The sequence below is a fragment of the Notechis scutatus genome, chromosome 3 (genome assembly GCF_049901735.1).
Source record: "Notechis scutatus isolate UNSWTSFEM ecotype Mainland chromosome 3, rNotScu1.2, whole genome shotgun sequence".
Classification (NCBI taxonomy): Eukaryota; Metazoa; Chordata; class Lepidosauria; order Squamata; family Elapidae; genus Notechis; species Notechis scutatus.
Genome location: NC_142011.1, coordinates 48,640,443 through 48,659,009, shown reverse-complemented (window position 1 = coordinate 48,659,009; position 18,567 = coordinate 48,640,443). Strand labels below are relative to the sequence as shown.

Here is an 18,567-nt window from a genome sequence, read left to right as displayed (position 1 = left end):
CTCTGCATTACAGCAGTCTTGAGCCTATTGAGAGATGCTACAACTCAAAATAGGCATATTACAGCTATGCAATAATAACCATGAATAATCTTATTCAAAGTACTGTATTCAAGAATGCATTTTCAGTTATTAGAAAATTAGATGTCAGGTCTAATTTCATGAAATAGTATTCAGTATATGGTTGATTTGTTAATCATTTTTATACTGAAACATATATATGCCCGATACATATTATTGAAGTATTATCTGCATGAAGATATGTTGAGTCATTGTCATCTTTAACAGAAGTAAGAGAAAGAACATCATGGCAAAAGAGAACCATTATCATGCAAGGCACCAGTCAGTAGTTTAAGAGCCTTTTTCAAACTGCTTTGTCAATAAGCTGCTCTAGGCATTCTTACCAATTGTATTTTAATTACGAATTACTTGCTTAAAGAGGAATAATCCTATCTAAAAAAAATTAAAAATAACCACAAAGATTTAACACAAAACCCAAAATGATCTACTTTTGAGCAAACCATTTGCATCATTAGAAATACAGTATTTAGACATATACAATAAAATACATCAAGTTGCTGGTAGGAAACATTTTTCCATTCACATACAGATAAGAAATGTTTAAAAAAAACTCCAAACCTGCTACCTAAGTATTGTAAAGACTCAGATTTGGGAGTGAAGAAACTAAAAACTTGTGTCCCATGCAAAATATAGTTAGGTACAAGGCACCATTTTAAACTTTAAAAAATTGTTCATAAAGATTTATCAGGAGGGAAAATTAATCCTTTTCCCAACTTTCACTCAATCCATAAACATAGTCAGCAATACTGTTGGATGTGGCTGCAAGTTGTGCTGGGGATAATTATTTCAAAATTAACTTGTTCACTTTCTTTCCTTAGATTTAACATTCATAAAATATGGAATTCTACCAGAGATTGTATATAGAGACATACTTTTTTCTTAGCATCTCCTTATGAATCCATACATTTACTTGTGCATTTTAATTTCTCTTTGTAGAAACTTTCCCTGAAAATCAAATGAAAACAGCTCATTCAAAAGCAACAGCAATAAAAAAGGTCTCCATAGTTCAGCTTTATTGTACAATGAAGAAATATGCTAGGATATATTGTTATAGGAACAATAGCCATTTTTTCCTTTCTTCCTATGTGTTTATTTTTATTAGGTGCTGTTTATTCTGCAAATTTTTAGAGATACAGGTGTATCAAATTAAAATCTGATTTATATCTGATTTGATAGTCCTTTAAAAAAGTTATGTCCTGAATTGCTTCACTCAACTTTATTTTTCATCACTAGTTTTGGCAACAGGCACAGAATTAGCTGATTCAGTTTTATATGTAGCCAGCTTACTTTTGTAGGTAAATTTAAAAGTTGTTTCCCAAAGATGTTTATGCAGAAGTAAGTTACTCAAGTTAACGGGCTTGCTTCCTAGATAGCATTCTTAGGACCATGTTAACATGACTAAACTATTTGCCATGATTTAACAGGTACATATAGGATTTTAGGCATATCTTTGCTGGTATACTATGTTTTGTGTGAATGAATCACTACTCTATGATAAATATTTTCAAATCAGGGCTGGTTGATCCTGTCAACCCTGCAATTAATATACAAACAAAGGAATTGAATGTGGCTAGAAAAAAAACAAGGGAAGACATGGTATCATTTATTATTCTGTTAGGCTTTGATTATAATGGCAATAGATAGAATTATTTCATTTTCTGCCAACCAGGACACTTTAAAACAGTGTACAAAGAATAGCAAGAACACTGCTTGCAGCAGATATAAAAGAAACAGCATAAAAATGCTATACACTATCGCTTCCAAATAAAAGCTAATATTACAGAAACCTCAGTGTTGGGAATAGCAAGCTCAATCCAAAAGTAAGTTACTTCCATCTCTCAAGATAACTCTTAATTGCACATTTTTATATCTCATGGCACTATTAGCCACATGAGAGACTATGACTTCAAATATTGGGAAATGTAAAACAGTCATGGCTATTAATACACCCACCCCTCTATTATCTTCTCCATATATCTCCTATAAGTGCCAGATGTTCCTATTTATTCAAATATGGATGTAATACTCAAACTGTATTAATGGAAGCTGTGCCAGCTTTTGATCAATCTTTTTACTGTATTTTTGCTTTTTCTAGAGGTGGGTAACTTTTGAGGCTTCCATAGTTCTGAATACCTCACAATGATAAATTCTTCATCAGCCATTGCCCACAAGGACAAGAAAGAAGGAGATGGGCACATAAGAGAGCTTAAGAGCTCAAATCTCTTATAGAATCCATGAATTAGAGCCACTGAGAACTGGTCTAGCTGCCAGGCGGCATTTTTTTTTTCTTTAAGAGTAGAAACAACCGGAATGTTACATGCAAGATATTCTTGGTTATGTGAATTCTTGGGGTGGGGTGGAGTTAGGACAAGAAGATATTTTATGGCACTTGATGAGGAAGACAATAAGAAAACAAATAATGGGAGAAAAAAGAATGAGTAAGTGCAAATGGCAGTGGCTGAAAGATCTTAATTTATAAAAATGACCACCTTTCATTTTTGTTTTGAGGAATAATCTGAAATAATGATAATGAAGCAAAATAAGTGAGGCCTGTACATCAGCCCCAACTATCTTTCCTGGAGATAATCCTTACAAAGTTTTTCATGCTGTAAAAATCATTGTGCTGATTTTTGCACTGTAATTCACCTTTCAAAGTCAATCCTACCAAAATAAAGCCTGCTCGATTCAAGTTTTATTACATTCCTTAAATGTCTTAATAATTACAGTAGTTGAATTGTGAATTTATTATCAAGAATGCTTCTGCTAAAAAAAACCTTTCTGGAATGGAAATTATGTTTGATAAGTCACATCTGGGCTCTGAGTGTTCCTATCTGTTTGACTAGAAACTATAATTTGACAGAATCAGAAAGTGAATAATAGGGTCAAGGCTAACACTGCATATAACAATCCCATGCACTTCCAATATAGTTCCCTAGCAGGATGAGAAGAGACAAGTCGGTAGGTTTTTCTTTAATTATTTTGTGATTCAATTTCATCAGGAATTTGCTGATGGATTTAAAATACCAGATTCAGAATTACCATAAGAAAGCATGTAAAAACACTGCATGTGCCAGAACCATGTCCACTTTTGTTTTTAAAAACCTCCAGCTTGACACTACCATATTTGAGTTGAGCTTCTTACAGATTTCCATAGACATTGATTCCTCCCACCCTGCTGAAAGCTGAATCGTACACACAGCAATTTATATTCTAGGTTGGCTAGTACAAATACAGTCAGTTATTACAGACTGAATTTTTCAAGGCTATGTACAAACCAGCAAAAGAATCCATTTCAAGTGAACAACATGGGATTTGTATGCTGCACATCAGTACTTCTTAACTGAAAGGCAACAAGTTGCTTAGCTGCAATGAGGTCTGTATTTTCCAAAAATGTCTTTGCACTGGAACAGTGTAATCATGAAAGGTTAATAGGTAAAAGTAGCCATCATAAATTGGATGTTAGTGATATTTAAAGTTTACATGAAGTGGTCAGGGGCTTTTCCTTTAAGATATACAGTATAGTAGATTTTTACTGTTAAATTTCCAGAGCTGAATGTATTATGTCTCTGAGACAGCAAGAAAAGCAACTGGGGAAAAAAGAGAATATAGGTGTACAATTTAGGTGCAATCTCTTTCTCTATAAGACTCCAAAATAAACCTCTTTAAGACTTCCCAAAAATACAACGAAGGGAAAACTGAATGGAAAAATGGTCATGAAAAGGTTAGGGTGAAATGAACTTGTCATTCTATGTAATGGCTACTATATTCCTGACCATTTTTTCTTGTATATGCAAAAATTTTATGCGTTTAGGGTAAGAGTTGATTTTTAAAAATCTGTGTTTGTTGAACCACGTGTCGGTAATACTAAAAACCTAAGCTTCACTGTGAACCTGAATGGATTCACAAGACCTATTCATGCAGTGATCATCATAGGATAAACAGTAGATGATGGAAGTCTTGAAAGTAATGTATCCTATATTAAGTATAATTACACAAGAAAAGTTAGGTTGCAAATTCAGTTTACGTAGCTGTCTTGTTAGCAACTAAGAATAAGATTAGGTGGGGGGGAAAACTACTTGTAATTTTTAGCACAGGTTCAAATTGAAGTATGCAACAAATTACTCAGATATATATATAATTTCCACTTTTGTCCTAATAGATTGGGGTAATTGTAGGGCACAAACATTTGTTTTGTTACCTGAAAGATATAAACAAGGACCAATGAGCATATTTTCCCAGTTTAGAAAAATCATTGTTTTTGTATAGTACAATTCTATCTACCTAGATTATGTTGGTTGGAAAGAACAATGTATAATTGGTGAGTTATTTACACCAAGAAGTGTAACAACAGTTCACCACATCAACAGAACAGAGATAGAATTCTACTATTCATTTATTTTTTTAAGTAATGTATAGATTTATGGTCAGTTTAATGGCTTTGTATCCTGTCTGTACACAGAAGTTTTGAATGTACCTACTTTTTCATACCACATAACAATTCCTCTTTGAAAGAAGAAAAATGGTCATACACATTGGAGGCTGTTACTCTTTGTTTGGAGAAGGAAGGGTTTACAAATGCATCTGCCTTTTAAAAAAAAATAGATGCTCTGCTACAATCTTATAGAACAGAGTTGCACATAGTAGGAGAACAAATTTTCCAGATGGTGGATCCAAAATTCTTGCAACAGTACTTGTTCTTGCCTAGCTGAATTAATTCCAAAGGCTTTTGAAAAAGAATCAATTGATTGAGAATAATGTCTCCTTTCAGGGGAGTGTCAGTCTTCTAACATTGTGTTTAGACAGCACCTGAGCTTGAAGTTGTGTTTCTGAGATACTTGCTCTGCCCTGTATAGTTCTTTGTGTATAAAAAAGAATGTACGCTTGGGTTTTGCATACCTCCTCCACGCTACATACATTCAGTTTGGAGTCATTGCAGTGGACCCAAAACCCTAAAAAGGAGAAAAAACATAGAATATTAATGGCAAGATTGTGATCCAACAAATTATTTTTAAATAGTCATTGGGGCAAGACATCCAAAGAATAATGCAATCAATTCCATAAGAGAAGGTTTGAGATTCTGATTGTGCCTTAAAGACTCTCTTGATCTCAATTTTTCAGTTTCATTGATATTTCTGAATGATAGTTAAGAGAAAAAAAATAATTCTAATTCTTCCTACAGAAGGCTGGAAAAATGTAATACAAACATTTTATTAAAAAAATGCAATAACTAATTGGAGACAAAGCAATTAAATTCTTCAAAGCAGATTTCTCAAAAGTTTGTTTTTCAGCTTAAGTAATGGCTCTGATTCTGTTTCACATGCACACACAAGCAAAAATAGCAAGCTTGAGAAAGAAAGTAACCTCTTTTTTAAAAAAAACAAGCAATAAAGTTTCTCCTCATTTGTGTTTAAGCAACAGAAACCTAATAGATTTTTTTATTCCAATGTTATTATCAGTGCACAGTGAAAGCTGAGCAATATAAATTCACACAAAACCAGTATGTTTTTATGGAAGAGATAAATTTATAAGATGCATTAATTTTCCCCCTGTAAGAAGGCTCACGCACCTCCCTCTGTGTTGTAGCAATATGCCGTGTAATGTCCTGAGCCAAACCCTTTCCCGTGATGCATCACCACAGCCGAGAGGTCATAGACAAAGGTCTCTTTGCCAAGAGAGGAGAAAGTATCCCTGCAGCAGTAAGGTTCCATGTTTAATACCTGGTCAAAGAGGACATGGACCCCAATCTTCTCACGGTGATTACGTCCAGACCACCTGCAATTTGAAAAAAAATTAATCAAAAGGACTTTTAAAATGAAAAAAGATCTGATGCAACATCTTTGAAAAAATTAATATACCAATTATTGTCATTATTTTATACATTTTCAACTAATATTTTTTTCAAATTTGATTGACATTCATTTAGTGTTTTTAAATGTATTTATGGTAGGGCTAAGGTTCTTAATGTCCTGGGAAACTATCAACACTGATTATGCTGCCAAATATAACAAATTTTTTGTTGTTCTAATCATTCAGTCGTATTCTACTCTTGGCAACTTTATAGGAAAGTGACCTCTATTCTACTCTATGAAGCAAAGGTTTCTTTCAATTGTTGCAAGTTAAACTTTGTATCAGATTTGATGTTACCAAATCAGCATGTTCTTTGTGTGCCTTCCATTCTTCTTGTTCCACTAACCATTCCTAGCATCATTGCCTTCTCCAATGAATTTGCACATATGACTTAGCCAAAGCAAATCATATGTAGTCTTATGATTTTAGCTTCTAGTGATGTGTCTGGTTTTATACAATTAGCACCTCTCGGTTAATTACTCTGGCTGTCCATGGTATGGTATACGCAATAATTTACACCAGCATCATAGTTCAAAGGCATCAATTCTTCAATCAGCCATTCTATGTCCAACTCTCATAATCATACATCATTATAGGGAAACATTTGCTCTAATTAGTCTGCTTGTTGTATTTATATCAATATCTCTATTTTTCCAGATCTTATTCATGTTAACCATTGAAGTATGGCTTAAGGTTATCCTGTGCTTGATTTCAGGAGTAGAACTGCCACCATGAACAATTTTGGATCCAAGGAAGATAAATTTTTGAATTAACCCAATTTCCTTCTTGTTGATTTCAAATATCTCATGTCCATTTGCAGCTGTTGTCATTAAATTTGTTTTCTGGATGTTAAGACTCGATCCCACTTTTTCACTTTCGTGCTTGATCTTTCAGATTACTTTTTCCAGGTCTTCCTTATTTTCAGCCAATAGTCTTATATAATCTGTGTGCTTCAAATTATTTATGGTTTTCCACCCAATCTTAACTCCAACATCAGTCAGTTTGAGATCTAATTTCCGCATGATTATTTCAGCATACAGATTGAACAAATAAAGTCATAAAATACATCCCCATCTAACCTTTATGGCAATAATTCAACATGACTCAAAATAACAAATGTAGTTATTGATATATACGTCCTGGAAGGAAGGATGTTTCTTTTTCCCTTTGAAACCTATATGTATAGAACAGCATACTATCTACTGACTATCAATCAGCTCTACAAAAGAACTCGCATTACTGTAGTTAATACTACAACAAACTTTTTCCACTATGGCTTCCACCAAGCATAGAAATGTTGTGAAGAAACTTTTCAGAATCTTCAAAGAAATGGAAGCAACAGACTTATTTTTTAAAGTTATATAAATATAAAACTTCTCAAAGGCCAGAAGTAACTTTTCCTTTACTGCAAACTGATCATTAAAAGAAACATCATGCTGACTTCCGGTTTGAGCTTCTTCGGGGATGGACTGAAATCCATGATCATGCACAGTTTCGATCCGTGCTTGCTGCCGGAGTGCCCCGAGCCGGCTGGATTCAGGGCTAAGCCATCTCGTAGAGGTGGTGAAGAGGGGGGAGACTGCCAGCAGGGTCGAGGAGAGCAGCATCACTCCTCAGCTGGCCATTACTCCCTTTCCCAAAGGCGGTTGCAGTGGTGGTCAGAAATGGCCACCTCAAAGAAGAACTCGATCGGAAAAGAATGTGCAGGAGGAAGATAAGAAGAGAAAGTTTTGGTTGACCGGGTTGAACTGAAAAGCAACAACGTAAGGTACCTTGGAATTTGAACTATAAAAAATAACATTGTTCCCAAAGAAGATTTTGAAGCAGCGAAGGAGAGAGGGAAGGGAAAGGATTTTGCTTTTTTTCCCCTTCCCTTCCTTATACTGACAGCTAAGAGATTTAAGTAAGAAATTGACAAAAATCCACTTTGACATCAATAGGCATTTAAGCTGAAAATAAAATGTCAAAGGGATAATAAAGATTTTTGGATACTCAAAAACCTTTAAAAGCAGGAAGAGAGAGAAAAGGAAAGAACAAAAGGGCGGGATCTGGAAAAATGGAGGAGACTACCTGGAACTCAAAGGAACTTACAGTGAAACTTTAACAAGATTCCTAAAAGATACATTCTAACTGAAACTTGGTAACAAAATAATAGAACCCCAGGAAGAGAAAGTGGAAAAAAGAAGCAAGAAGAAACAGCTTTGGATTATTTGGATTACTTGGTGATTTTTTGATTTTTGGCTATTGGATTTAAATGACTAAAATCAATCGGGTGGTTGTTTAAAAGTGTTTAAAATGGCATCACTTTTGGAAGAACTGAAAATGGAACTTAAGAAACAGAAAGAAGATGCACAAGAAGGAAGAGGTTCTTCTGGCTTTGTATTTCAATTTTTAGAAATGGAGATTTGGAACTATGAGAAACAACAAGAAAAGCCCGTAGAACAAGTAGGTCGGGACAAAGAAGAAGCCATCTTTAATGATCAAGTAATTCTATGTGGGGGGAGGGAAGGAAAAGGGGAAAGAGAGTTTAAGATTTGAAAAAACAACCAAAAAAAGGAATAGTTTGAAAAATAATTATAATATTAGGAAGCAACAGAAGAGAGGATTACAGAAGAGAGAATTAGAAGTAGAGCGACGGGGTAAAAAGGGAAGGGACAAGAAGAGGGGGAAGAAGGAAAAGAAGTCATAAAAGATAGAAACAAGACACAGAGAAACAGGGAAAATGTATAAGGATTGAAAGCATAAGCCTATTTAGAGATAATGGGTGAAAATTTAATTGAAAAGGGGATTCTGCAAATGTACATAAGATAGTATTGTTATATTAGAAATAGAAATACTTTTAGAAAATATGAAACAATGTATGATTAAAATGATGGATAAAATACTTATTGTAATGCAGTGGAATGTTTGTTAATAAATGAAATAAAGAGAATGAGAGAATGAAATTAGGAAAGGATGGGAACATTTTAATTATTATTAATAATTTATAAAAATATAAGTGAAGAGAAATATGGAAAAAAAAGAATTAATTATGGAAAGTCTATAAGTGTTCCCAAGGAAATATGATATTCAATTGAAAAGAAATGTTAAAGATGTTAAGATTGTAACTAATATTAATGATTGAATTGAAATGGAATGAGTGTTTATATATATATATATATATATATAAATTATACACACACACACACACACACACACACACACACACACACACATATAGTATTCAGCTTTGTTCGGGTATTTTCCCATGTCATTATAGTTGTGCTTTTAAAGTTGGAGCAACGTTTCGGCAGAATCTCATCTGCCATCATCAGGCTTCTGTATTGTGTTCGTCTGTGAGTCAGACTTTCACAGCTGCTTCAGTTTTAAATTTGGGGCTAGCCTACTGCTGTGCCAAAATGGTTTTTTCTTAATCCTGATTGGTTGTTAGTCTTGGTCTGTATTTATTGGTCTTGGAATTTGCTGTGTTCTGCTTGATTGGTGTTTCTAATATCTTCTGTCTGTTTTGTGGCTTTTTTTGTTTTGATTGGCTGGCAACAATGTGTTCCTGTATTGGAGGCTTTTAGTGCAGCTTGGCTCCGAGTAAATGGACGGCTATCATTTATTAGGAAGCTAGGTTTCATCTGGGTGCCTGGTTGGGGTGTGTTTGAGCTGGAGGTATCAGGGGGGATCTGTTTGTGCCCAGGTGTTTGCCGGGCTTGTGGTGTGGAGATTTTTTTGTTTGTGAGTGCAGGCTTCCAAATAATTAACAGTCGGGTGGAATCATCTCTTCTATTCATGCTTTCAGGTCTTTTTTCAATCTCTAGGGCTTCTCTGATAATTCTGTGGCTGGGGTTTTCTATAGTGGCTAGGGTTTTGGGACAGCAGTAGGCTAGCCCCAAATTTAAAACTGAAACGGCTGTGAAAGTCTGACTCACAGACGAACACAATACAGAAGCCTAATGATGGCAAATGAGATTCTGCCGAAACGTTGCTACAACTTTAAAAGCACAACTATAATGACGTGGGAAAATACCCGAACAAAGCTGAATACCATACATGTAAGTACCCGTGAAAACTTAAGAAAAGAAATATAACATATATAACATAGTGTGTATTTTAAGAATGTACCAAGCAGAATGCGATTGGAAGTTATGTACTACCAGTATATTGAATGTTATAATTCTAAAGGCATAAATTGAAGTTTAAATAAGATTTGAATGGATACAATTAAAAGATATAAAGGTGTCATATTCCAATTATTAACTACAGGGGAAAATTTGTTTAATGAGAAAAGATAATATGAAATTGAAACAGGACAGACAAAAGTATAAATATAATGATTAGAAAGATATTGAAACTTAGAAAAAGATATATAATTGAATTTAGATATGAGACAATTAAAAATAAAGCTGAGAAAACCAAGGGAAGGGAAAAATTATGGACAAAATGTTAAAATAGTAATAAGATATGGAATAGAATACAAAGATGAATATGAAATTGAGTTTGTGTCTGTATGGAGAAGTGATAACCGGGAACCATGCTATTCTAAAAAAATGATGTTTTATTTGTATTATGTTTTTGTGAAAACCCAAATAAAATTTATACTAAAAAAAAAAAAAAAAGAAACATCATGCTGATGAATATTTTTCCTAATTTTGCTAATTATGTAATTGTTGTGACTCATTGCAATCTGTGTTTGAGTCTCCTGTTTGATGAACATCAGCATCCACAAAGAAATAGTGCTATTATCAGTTGCTTCCCAAGTGATGTTTCACTTGACAAACACAAAGAGCTGCAATTATATTACTAGCATTTTCAACTGCTAAGTATATAGACATACTCCACTAACAGCAGTATCCCAGAAGCAGTATCCCAAGGCAAATGGCAGAATCATTTTGTATCATTTCTATACATTAGAAATGTATATTTTATACATTTCTAGTAGATTTTAATGTCAAGTTTTAGAAAGTCTTCCCTTAAATAGCAACTTAAAAGAATTCTAGCATGCAATAATATTAATCGTTATACAGTAATTAAAAGAGGAATTAGCAATTTTTGCAAATATAGCAGATATTTAAACTTGGGAATTCTCTTTACAAAAGTAAATATACATGAAGAAAGAATATAATGGGATTTTTCCAAAACTGTTCAGCAAAGTATACTGATATTTTACTATGCATCATATTTTTACAAATAACTACTTCCTTTGTACTCTGTAACATTTATTTCAGAAAAATAAAAAAGGAATGTAAAACTTTCTTCCAAAAGTAATATGATATATAGGTGTTATATTTAGTACTCTAGAAATAATATAGTAATAACTATACTTCCACTTCAAATAGAAAAACGTCTCTACATTTCTACCACCTTTTATTCACCTGAATCGTTTAAGGTGCAGCCGGAGGACCTGAGGTAGTCTGTAGATCATTAACTGCTTTTTAGCTTCACTTAGAATAAGAGGTTTGGGAGAAGACTTCCGTCGTTTCCCTATGTAACGTTTAAGAAAGAACATAAAATGTCATGAGTTAAAGGCTTCCATCGTCCAATATAAAAGTTGCACCCAACAATCTGAGATACTGTCTTGAATTTAGATTAAAGATTATGGCTTGCTGAAAATGGTGTTTCCATTTTCAGCAAGCCATAATCTAAATAATAAAGGTGGGAAGGATAAACATTCCTGGAACTTCTGCTTATACCTTTTTCAACTTTTTTAGTTTTGGTGGTTTGGGGAGTTGCTTTTTAAAACTTTAATATATCTATTTTTAGGGCTATGGTTTCAGTTTCCCACATAAAAATGGTGGGACTATTACTATTTATTTTCATCAAGGAAATTCCAAGGACCACAAAGAAGGTGCTCAAGTGATTTGACGCCTTGAGATGCAGGTTGCTCTCTCTTGAAGTATGGGATTGTAGCCCAATTTCTTTAGCTATATATGGACTAGTTATGGATTTCAAAACCAATTTGGTTTTCATTTCATGAAGGAATTAGCAGAAGAGTTATATGCCCCGAATTTTTTAAAAATACCAATTAAAATGTTAAACATAGAATAAAAAATAAGAGACAAGCAATAAAGCAGTTTGCCTTTCTTTGCTATTTAAAGGACAGCCTGTGCCAAATGCAGTGTTTCTCTTTCATAGTTGACCTCTGTGGAACCAATATATATGCACTATTTTTTTGAGCTTGTGAAGTGCAACATGAAGCTTGAATATATGCATTGCACTACTGCACTGCTGCTAACTTTAAAGTTCTAAATACAGAAAATTCAAGACAGTATCTCAGTTCAAATTTGAAATCTACCTGCTCCTAGTCATCTATATATACTATAACATGTCAAGAATTCATGACACGATTAGAATTATCATTGTCCTTCAACTGTTACAGATAGTCCTCAATTTATGACCACTTGGTTCACAGACCATTAATAGTTAAAATGGCATTGAACAAACAGTACTTATGATTGGCCTTCAAAGTTATGACCATTGTAATGTCCCAAAGTCACGTGATTGCCATTTGCAACCTTCCTTGACAGTTTCCCACCAGCAGAGACAAAGGAGAAGTTGGCAGGGAAAATCACAAGTCCCTCCCACTGCTTTTTCTCCTGAGGAGTCTGTTTGTGAAGTTCCTAGGGATCTCATACTCTGAAGCACCACCTATCTGTTCTCTGTAGCATGTGCCCACTGGTAGCACCTTTTGCTTCTTAGTGTGAATCCCTGGCAGCATCCCCCACAGCACCCACCCCTTAGTGCCTACCCATGGCTTCTGCTAACACATCTGTAACCCTCACCATCCCACACACACTTCATAAAGCCTGCCTATGGCACTCACCACCATCTCTGTGGCACCCCCATACACCCCTATGATCCTTGCCTGGGACGTCTGCTTCTTCCTACTTAATGAAACATGCTCCTGGGGTTATGAACAGTTATCAGGATTGCCAGAAGTGCCATCACTAAGTGATGTCATGTGACATGACATTTTACAACGGCATCACTTACAGATGGAAGTTCTGCTTCCAATTGTCATCATAACCCAAGGACTGACTGCCTGTATTGCTTTCTCCCCATATGCCATTCCTTTTATTTTTTTGAAGGTAAAAAATTCTAAAACTGGGGTGTACAACTTTATCTAGGCCATTAACTAGATATGGGCTCTAGTGGTATGTCAGTGATTGAACTCCAAAAACTGGATGGGTTCCAGACAAAGAACTAAGGTGGAAATGATTAAATTATAATGCAACATAATTATTCCACGGAAGTATTTAATTCTCCTTCTAGCTTCTAAAAAGTACAATTTGATAGCAACATCTGGAAAGTTTCTAGGGACAATTACCAAGGTTGTAGGGTAAGATTGGGCAATGTTTTAATGACCAGGGCCATTGTACATTTTTTAAGGGAGCAGGATTATAATTGTTGATCAGTGAAGCAAAGTGGGCAAGATCAAGCATATATTCTTTTTCGATAGCCCAACATTTTTCTGATTTCCCCCCCTTTCTTTATAGGATAAGAATTTAGGATTTTTAATTTGCTTTATTTATGCCTTAAAAACATACAGCCTTGGTTGCCTCCTAAAGATGGCAATAAACAGTATCTCTGGTTTCTGACAATAGTGATTGAAAAAAAAAAAATGGAGATCCCAAAACAAAAGCTTAAGGATTCCATCTAATTTTGGGATCTTATTCACCCATTCCTTTTTAATGGATTATAATCTGTGCAATTGAGTTCTAAAACAACTATTTCTATCCTTTGAGAGAAGGCAGTCTCTTTCAAGAAATGTTGTTTTCTTGTATCTCCAGCATATTTATTAGACATCTCAGCAATCTGCCAGAATAAATTATAAATTTGTTTTCTTTGCTTTGTTTTGGGAAAGGGAGATACAAGACACTGGGATCTGTTGACAATTCTATATGGGAATAAAATTCTTTTACAATCTATGATCAATTTTAATTGCTGATATTATGTAAACATCATTATTAATAACTTTCCTAAACTCTTTCACAGCAATTTAAAAATAATGAAAGAAGAAACTATACCAGATTTACTTATCTAGTATTATCTAGCTGTATGGGACTTACATTTCTAGAATTCCCACCCAGCAGGATTTATGACTGTATTGACTGGGAATTCCATGATTTCATTATGCTATACATCTGGAAGCACCTTCTTAAAAAAAAAAACCTGAGCTTTATAATTATAAAAACATACAAGGACATTTCTCAACAGATTCAAGAACACATAACAAAACAGATTTTTCTTACTGTTACACTGGTCACATGCATAAATTCTCCCTTCCAAAGCTTCTGTTTCTGTGAATTTGGCCAACATTTCAGTCAGCATGCACTCAGTCTGATTAAGAGGCACAATCCCTTTATTGATAGAATGATAACGTTCTGGAAATTCCAGGGAGAGATCCCAGAAGGGTTCCACAGTATTGGATTTATAGTTACATGTTATACAAGTGACCTGTCAAGGAAAAAAGAATATCAGAACATTCCAATAGAGATGAAAATTGTGATTCCCATGGACTTATTTTCCAGTCTGAAATGACCCCAATCTGTAACCATCCGTAGGATATTTTGTTTTAAAATTCTGAGATAAAAAGAATCATCTTCAAAAAGGCATTGTTGGATTTTACTATCTTTATACAACTCTCTAGTATAATAATCAGTTTTACTCTACTGGAATCTGTGTCTAATACAAAGACTATTCTATTAGCATAATCAAATGTTAATTTTAAATGTTTTTAAAGAATCCAATTATTTAACAATTAAGCAGGAATAAGATGCTTAATTTCAGATCCCTGGAATCTCCAAAATATTGCACTGCTGAAATGTCAATATCACTCTTTCAGAACAGTCAGTAATATAAAACAGGTTAAAGAAAGATTGTTATTCAATTTGCTAGGTTTTATTAGGAGACCAGTTGCGACACTCCTCTATGTAAAAAATAATAATGATTTCAGCTCTGAGCAAGCCCTCATTATGACCCTCTCCCACACTTCCAGCATTAAGAAAAGTGGTGATCTACTATAGATAGCATGAATAAAAACATATAGAAACCAGAGATTGTGAAAGGTAGCAGTTTGAAGCTTACTTAGCATAATACCAATGATCACAGTTACACAAGAACAAGTTCATATATAGAGAGTATATAAGTAAAAAAATAAAGTATTCAATTCTATTTTAAGAAAAGATTATTTTGGCAAAAATTCTTTATGGCTTAAAATATAAAACCAGCCTCACTCTATCAAATATGCTTTTAAAGAAATGATAAAATTTATAAAAGACATATCAGAATATACAAGGGTGTATATTTAAGGAAAGAAGAAACAACAGTCCTACCTATACTGGTCATAAAACACCTTAATAGAAGCAAGAATCTGAAGAGGAAGAATCAAGTCAGTCCATAAACACACACAGACTTGTCTGCTAAATTTTAAAAGCTCACCTTTGGCTGCAACTAGAGAAAATGAATCATGCAACAACCATACTGCATTAGAAAAATACGTTAATTCTTTTTCTAGGTATGTAAATGAGTATTTCTGGCTGGGCAAAGGATGGATAACATGCATACCTGACTGAGTAGCTGCCCGTGAAAAATGGTGTTCACCACTTTCAGGACCTGCTTGGTGATCTTCCTTTGTGGAAAAGGGATAAGGATCCTACGTTTTGTTCCTTCTGATTCCAGCTCTTGCTGCACTTTGTCCAACAATTCACAAAGAAATTCCTGAGCATCTTGCTGATCATAACCTCGAAATGCTGGAATCAAACTCCATACAGAGTGTAGCATGGCAAAAGGAGACACTGAAGCCCACTTCCCAGACCACATAACTCTGAAGAGTGTGTGCAGTTCATGACAAAGAGAGATGTGCTTTGAACTTGGTTCCTTGGGCTGTATTAGTTCTAAACTTTTGCTTATTGAGGACCCACCATTTAAACCAACAGATAGGCTCTGCCTGCCAAATGAACCTAGCTGATCATTTCTGCCTAACTCCGTTGGAGTAGATCCAGTGACTAGCTTTCCAGATATTCTAGATTTTCCAATTACAGTCTTAGCTAAGAGTTCTTCCGTTTCACAAAGATCCAGCGTCAGGAAACATTCTCTAAATTTCTGGAGGTGACTTAATACTTGAAGGATAGAGTTCATGTAGCACGTATTTCCTAAATTCTTTAGTCCAGTCACACCAGGAGTCATAAGAGGTTTACGTCGGATGGAATAGAATTGTTTGAATTTGCTACTCTGCACTCGTCTTGAGGTAGGGGAACTTGCTTCCATATCTCTGAACTTCCGAGGAATCAGATTTTCTCTGTGAATGTGCGATAAAAGCCTGGCACTTTTTCTTGGAGGAGTATTTGCCAGCTCCTCTAACAATCTCCGTTTCATCTCTTGACGTCGCTGTCTGGCCACTTCCTTTTTCCTCTCCAGTTCTTCCATTTGCTTTTTTTGTTCTAATTTTCGTTGGCCTCTAGAACTTTTATCAAACCAAGTTCGCAATGCTTTTGCAAGCAACGATTGCCGTCTATACCAGAGAGCTGTAAGCATCTGAGGTTGTCCCTGAGGGGCTCTTTGATTGTTGCAAACATCCTCCCCCAAAGCCATTGACCGCAATGTCCTACCACTTCTAGCAGAAGGATCATGCTTCTGACTTTTAACTGCAGACAAAGAACTCCTCAGTAATTTCAGGTCACCCTCGGGATTATCATTCAATACATAGTCTTCACAAAGATAACAAAATACATACAGATCATTTACTTCCATAGCCAAAGGATGTCTGGTCTCTTCAAAGTGTTTAAGTGCATGGTCCTCAATATATCTTCCACATGCCACATGGGAACATTTTAGGCAAGCCCAAATGGATTCCGTGGTGTTACAGTCCATGCAGTACCACTTCTGGGGGTTCAGAATGGAATGATCCTGGGCAAGTCTTAGCCGCCCAACATGTTTGCATCTATCCATGTCTTACATAAAACTCCGCTGCTTTAACCTTACAAAGGAGGCAGAGAAGAATGTAATTATTGCACACAATCAAAAATATACAAGTTCTATCATTTTCTTCAGACCACCACATGTTTGTAGAGCTTAATAGATTAATAAAATAAGAAAAAGGAGATTGGATACATTCCAGGCATGTACTTTTTTATTAATTATCTGATCATTACATGTTTATTCTTGAGGTTAGAGTAAAGCAGCCAGTTGGGAAACTAGTGTACTTCCTTGAGCAGTTGATTGGCCACTATGACAACAGACTAGATGAGTCTAATCCAGCCCGACACAAGTTATATTTTTACATTTTGCATGTATATATGTTTGTATGAATGAATATATGTTTCATTTAGTTAATTCCTGTTGTCACATAAAATCTAGTGTTCCAGGGAAGGTATCTAACATAAGTATGACTGGAGGGTATGAAAGGTGACAGTGAGCAAAATTTAGAAAGTTATAAAAAATATTATAATATTTTTGCTCTTCAGCAAGTCACTGAAAGTATAAATGTGGAAAGGAAGGGTTTTTTACATGTGTCTTTTTAAAGAAAACATATTATAATATGAATTAGGCTTGAATTATAGAATCCTTTGCAATAATATGGAGATGAATGCATTGTTGCTAAATGCAAGAAAAGTGATGTGAAATGGAACTAAAACATCTATGGGAATTAATGGAATACTTAGCAAACTGTTCAACACTGAGCAAGGAGTTAGAAAAAAGATACATGATACATTAATAGGTAATTTTCATCCAGTGTTCAACCTTTTCTTTTTAGGGAAATTTTGAGAAAATAGTAGGTACAGAGTTTTAGAGGGCCCTGAAAAAAGTGGATTATTTGGATCTGGATCAGGATAAGGTATGATAGTGGGGCAGTACTGGTCATATTTGAAGTTGACCTTTGAAATGCTTGAGATGAGGTGGTACATCCATCCTAAATTTCTCAGCAGATTTCCATAACACTGGTGTAGTATCCTTCTGGACCAGCTTTAGGGGTTGGAAGTGTAAGATACTGTTTTGCAATGTTTCTCTCCTTTCGCCAAGGCCAATTCCAGTCAGTGTTGGTGATATAAATTGAATGCATATTATGAAAGAAGAACAGCTAAGTCAATAACAAGTGTTGTTATCTGTGTGCAAGTTTGCAGAAAGATACCTTAAATATTTAAGAATTTGATTTTGTAAAAAAAAAAAAAAAACGTTCAGAAACTCAGGATTCTATGTTAATCATTAAAAAAGCATTTTCATGTTATGTATGAAAACTGGGATTTTAGTCTACATATATTTTTGCTCTTTCAAGATTTAGGAAGTTATCAGTATTATAAAGTGATTTCATGAAACTTGCATCTACAATCAAAACTGCTGGTTATTGTTTCACTAAAAACTTTTGGCACAGAAATCTATATAGGCGGCCGAACGATCAAAGGCGCTTAAATTCAAGCAGGTTAATACAAACCAAAAATTAAGCAAATTAAGCCAAAACCAAACCAAAAATTAAGTAAATAATGTCTGGAGAGAAAATATTCTAAGTAAATAAGGTGATGATAGGTGATGGTAAAATTATTTCATTAAAGGATTTTAATTATTGATATCTTTTTACATAAAATACTTTTTTAAGTACAAATTGTTGTGGATGTTTTTAACAGACTGTTTACTTAGTAGAAGAAAAGTGCAGATCATTCT

The 18,567-nt window shown here is 34.5% G+C and overlaps 1 protein-coding gene across 2 annotated transcripts in view; it reads right to left on the bottom strand.

Annotated features, from left to right (window-relative positions):
• Positions 1–1,070: 1,070 nt before the first annotated feature.
• USP49 (ubiquitin specific peptidase 49) overlaps positions 1,071–18,567 on the bottom strand; it is a 35,252-nt gene continuing 17,755 nt past the window's right edge. The window contains exons 3-7 of one of the 2 annotated variants that reach the window (XM_026676886.2): positions 15,478–16,888; positions 14,163–14,367; positions 11,286–11,394; positions 5,645–5,850; positions 1,071–5,027 (exon numbers count right to left, since the gene is read on the bottom strand). In XM_026676886.2, coding sequence (XP_026532671.1) covers positions 4,843–5,027; positions 5,645–5,850; positions 11,286–11,394; positions 14,163–14,367; positions 15,478–16,860 — 2,088 coding nt within the window. In that variant the 5' untranslated portion in view covers positions 16,861–16,888 and the 3' untranslated portion in view covers positions 1,071–4,842. The remainder of the gene's footprint in view (positions 5,028–5,644; positions 5,851–11,285; positions 11,395–14,162; positions 14,368–15,477; positions 16,889–18,567) is intronic. The other variant, XM_026676888.2, reaches the window with a different exon arrangement.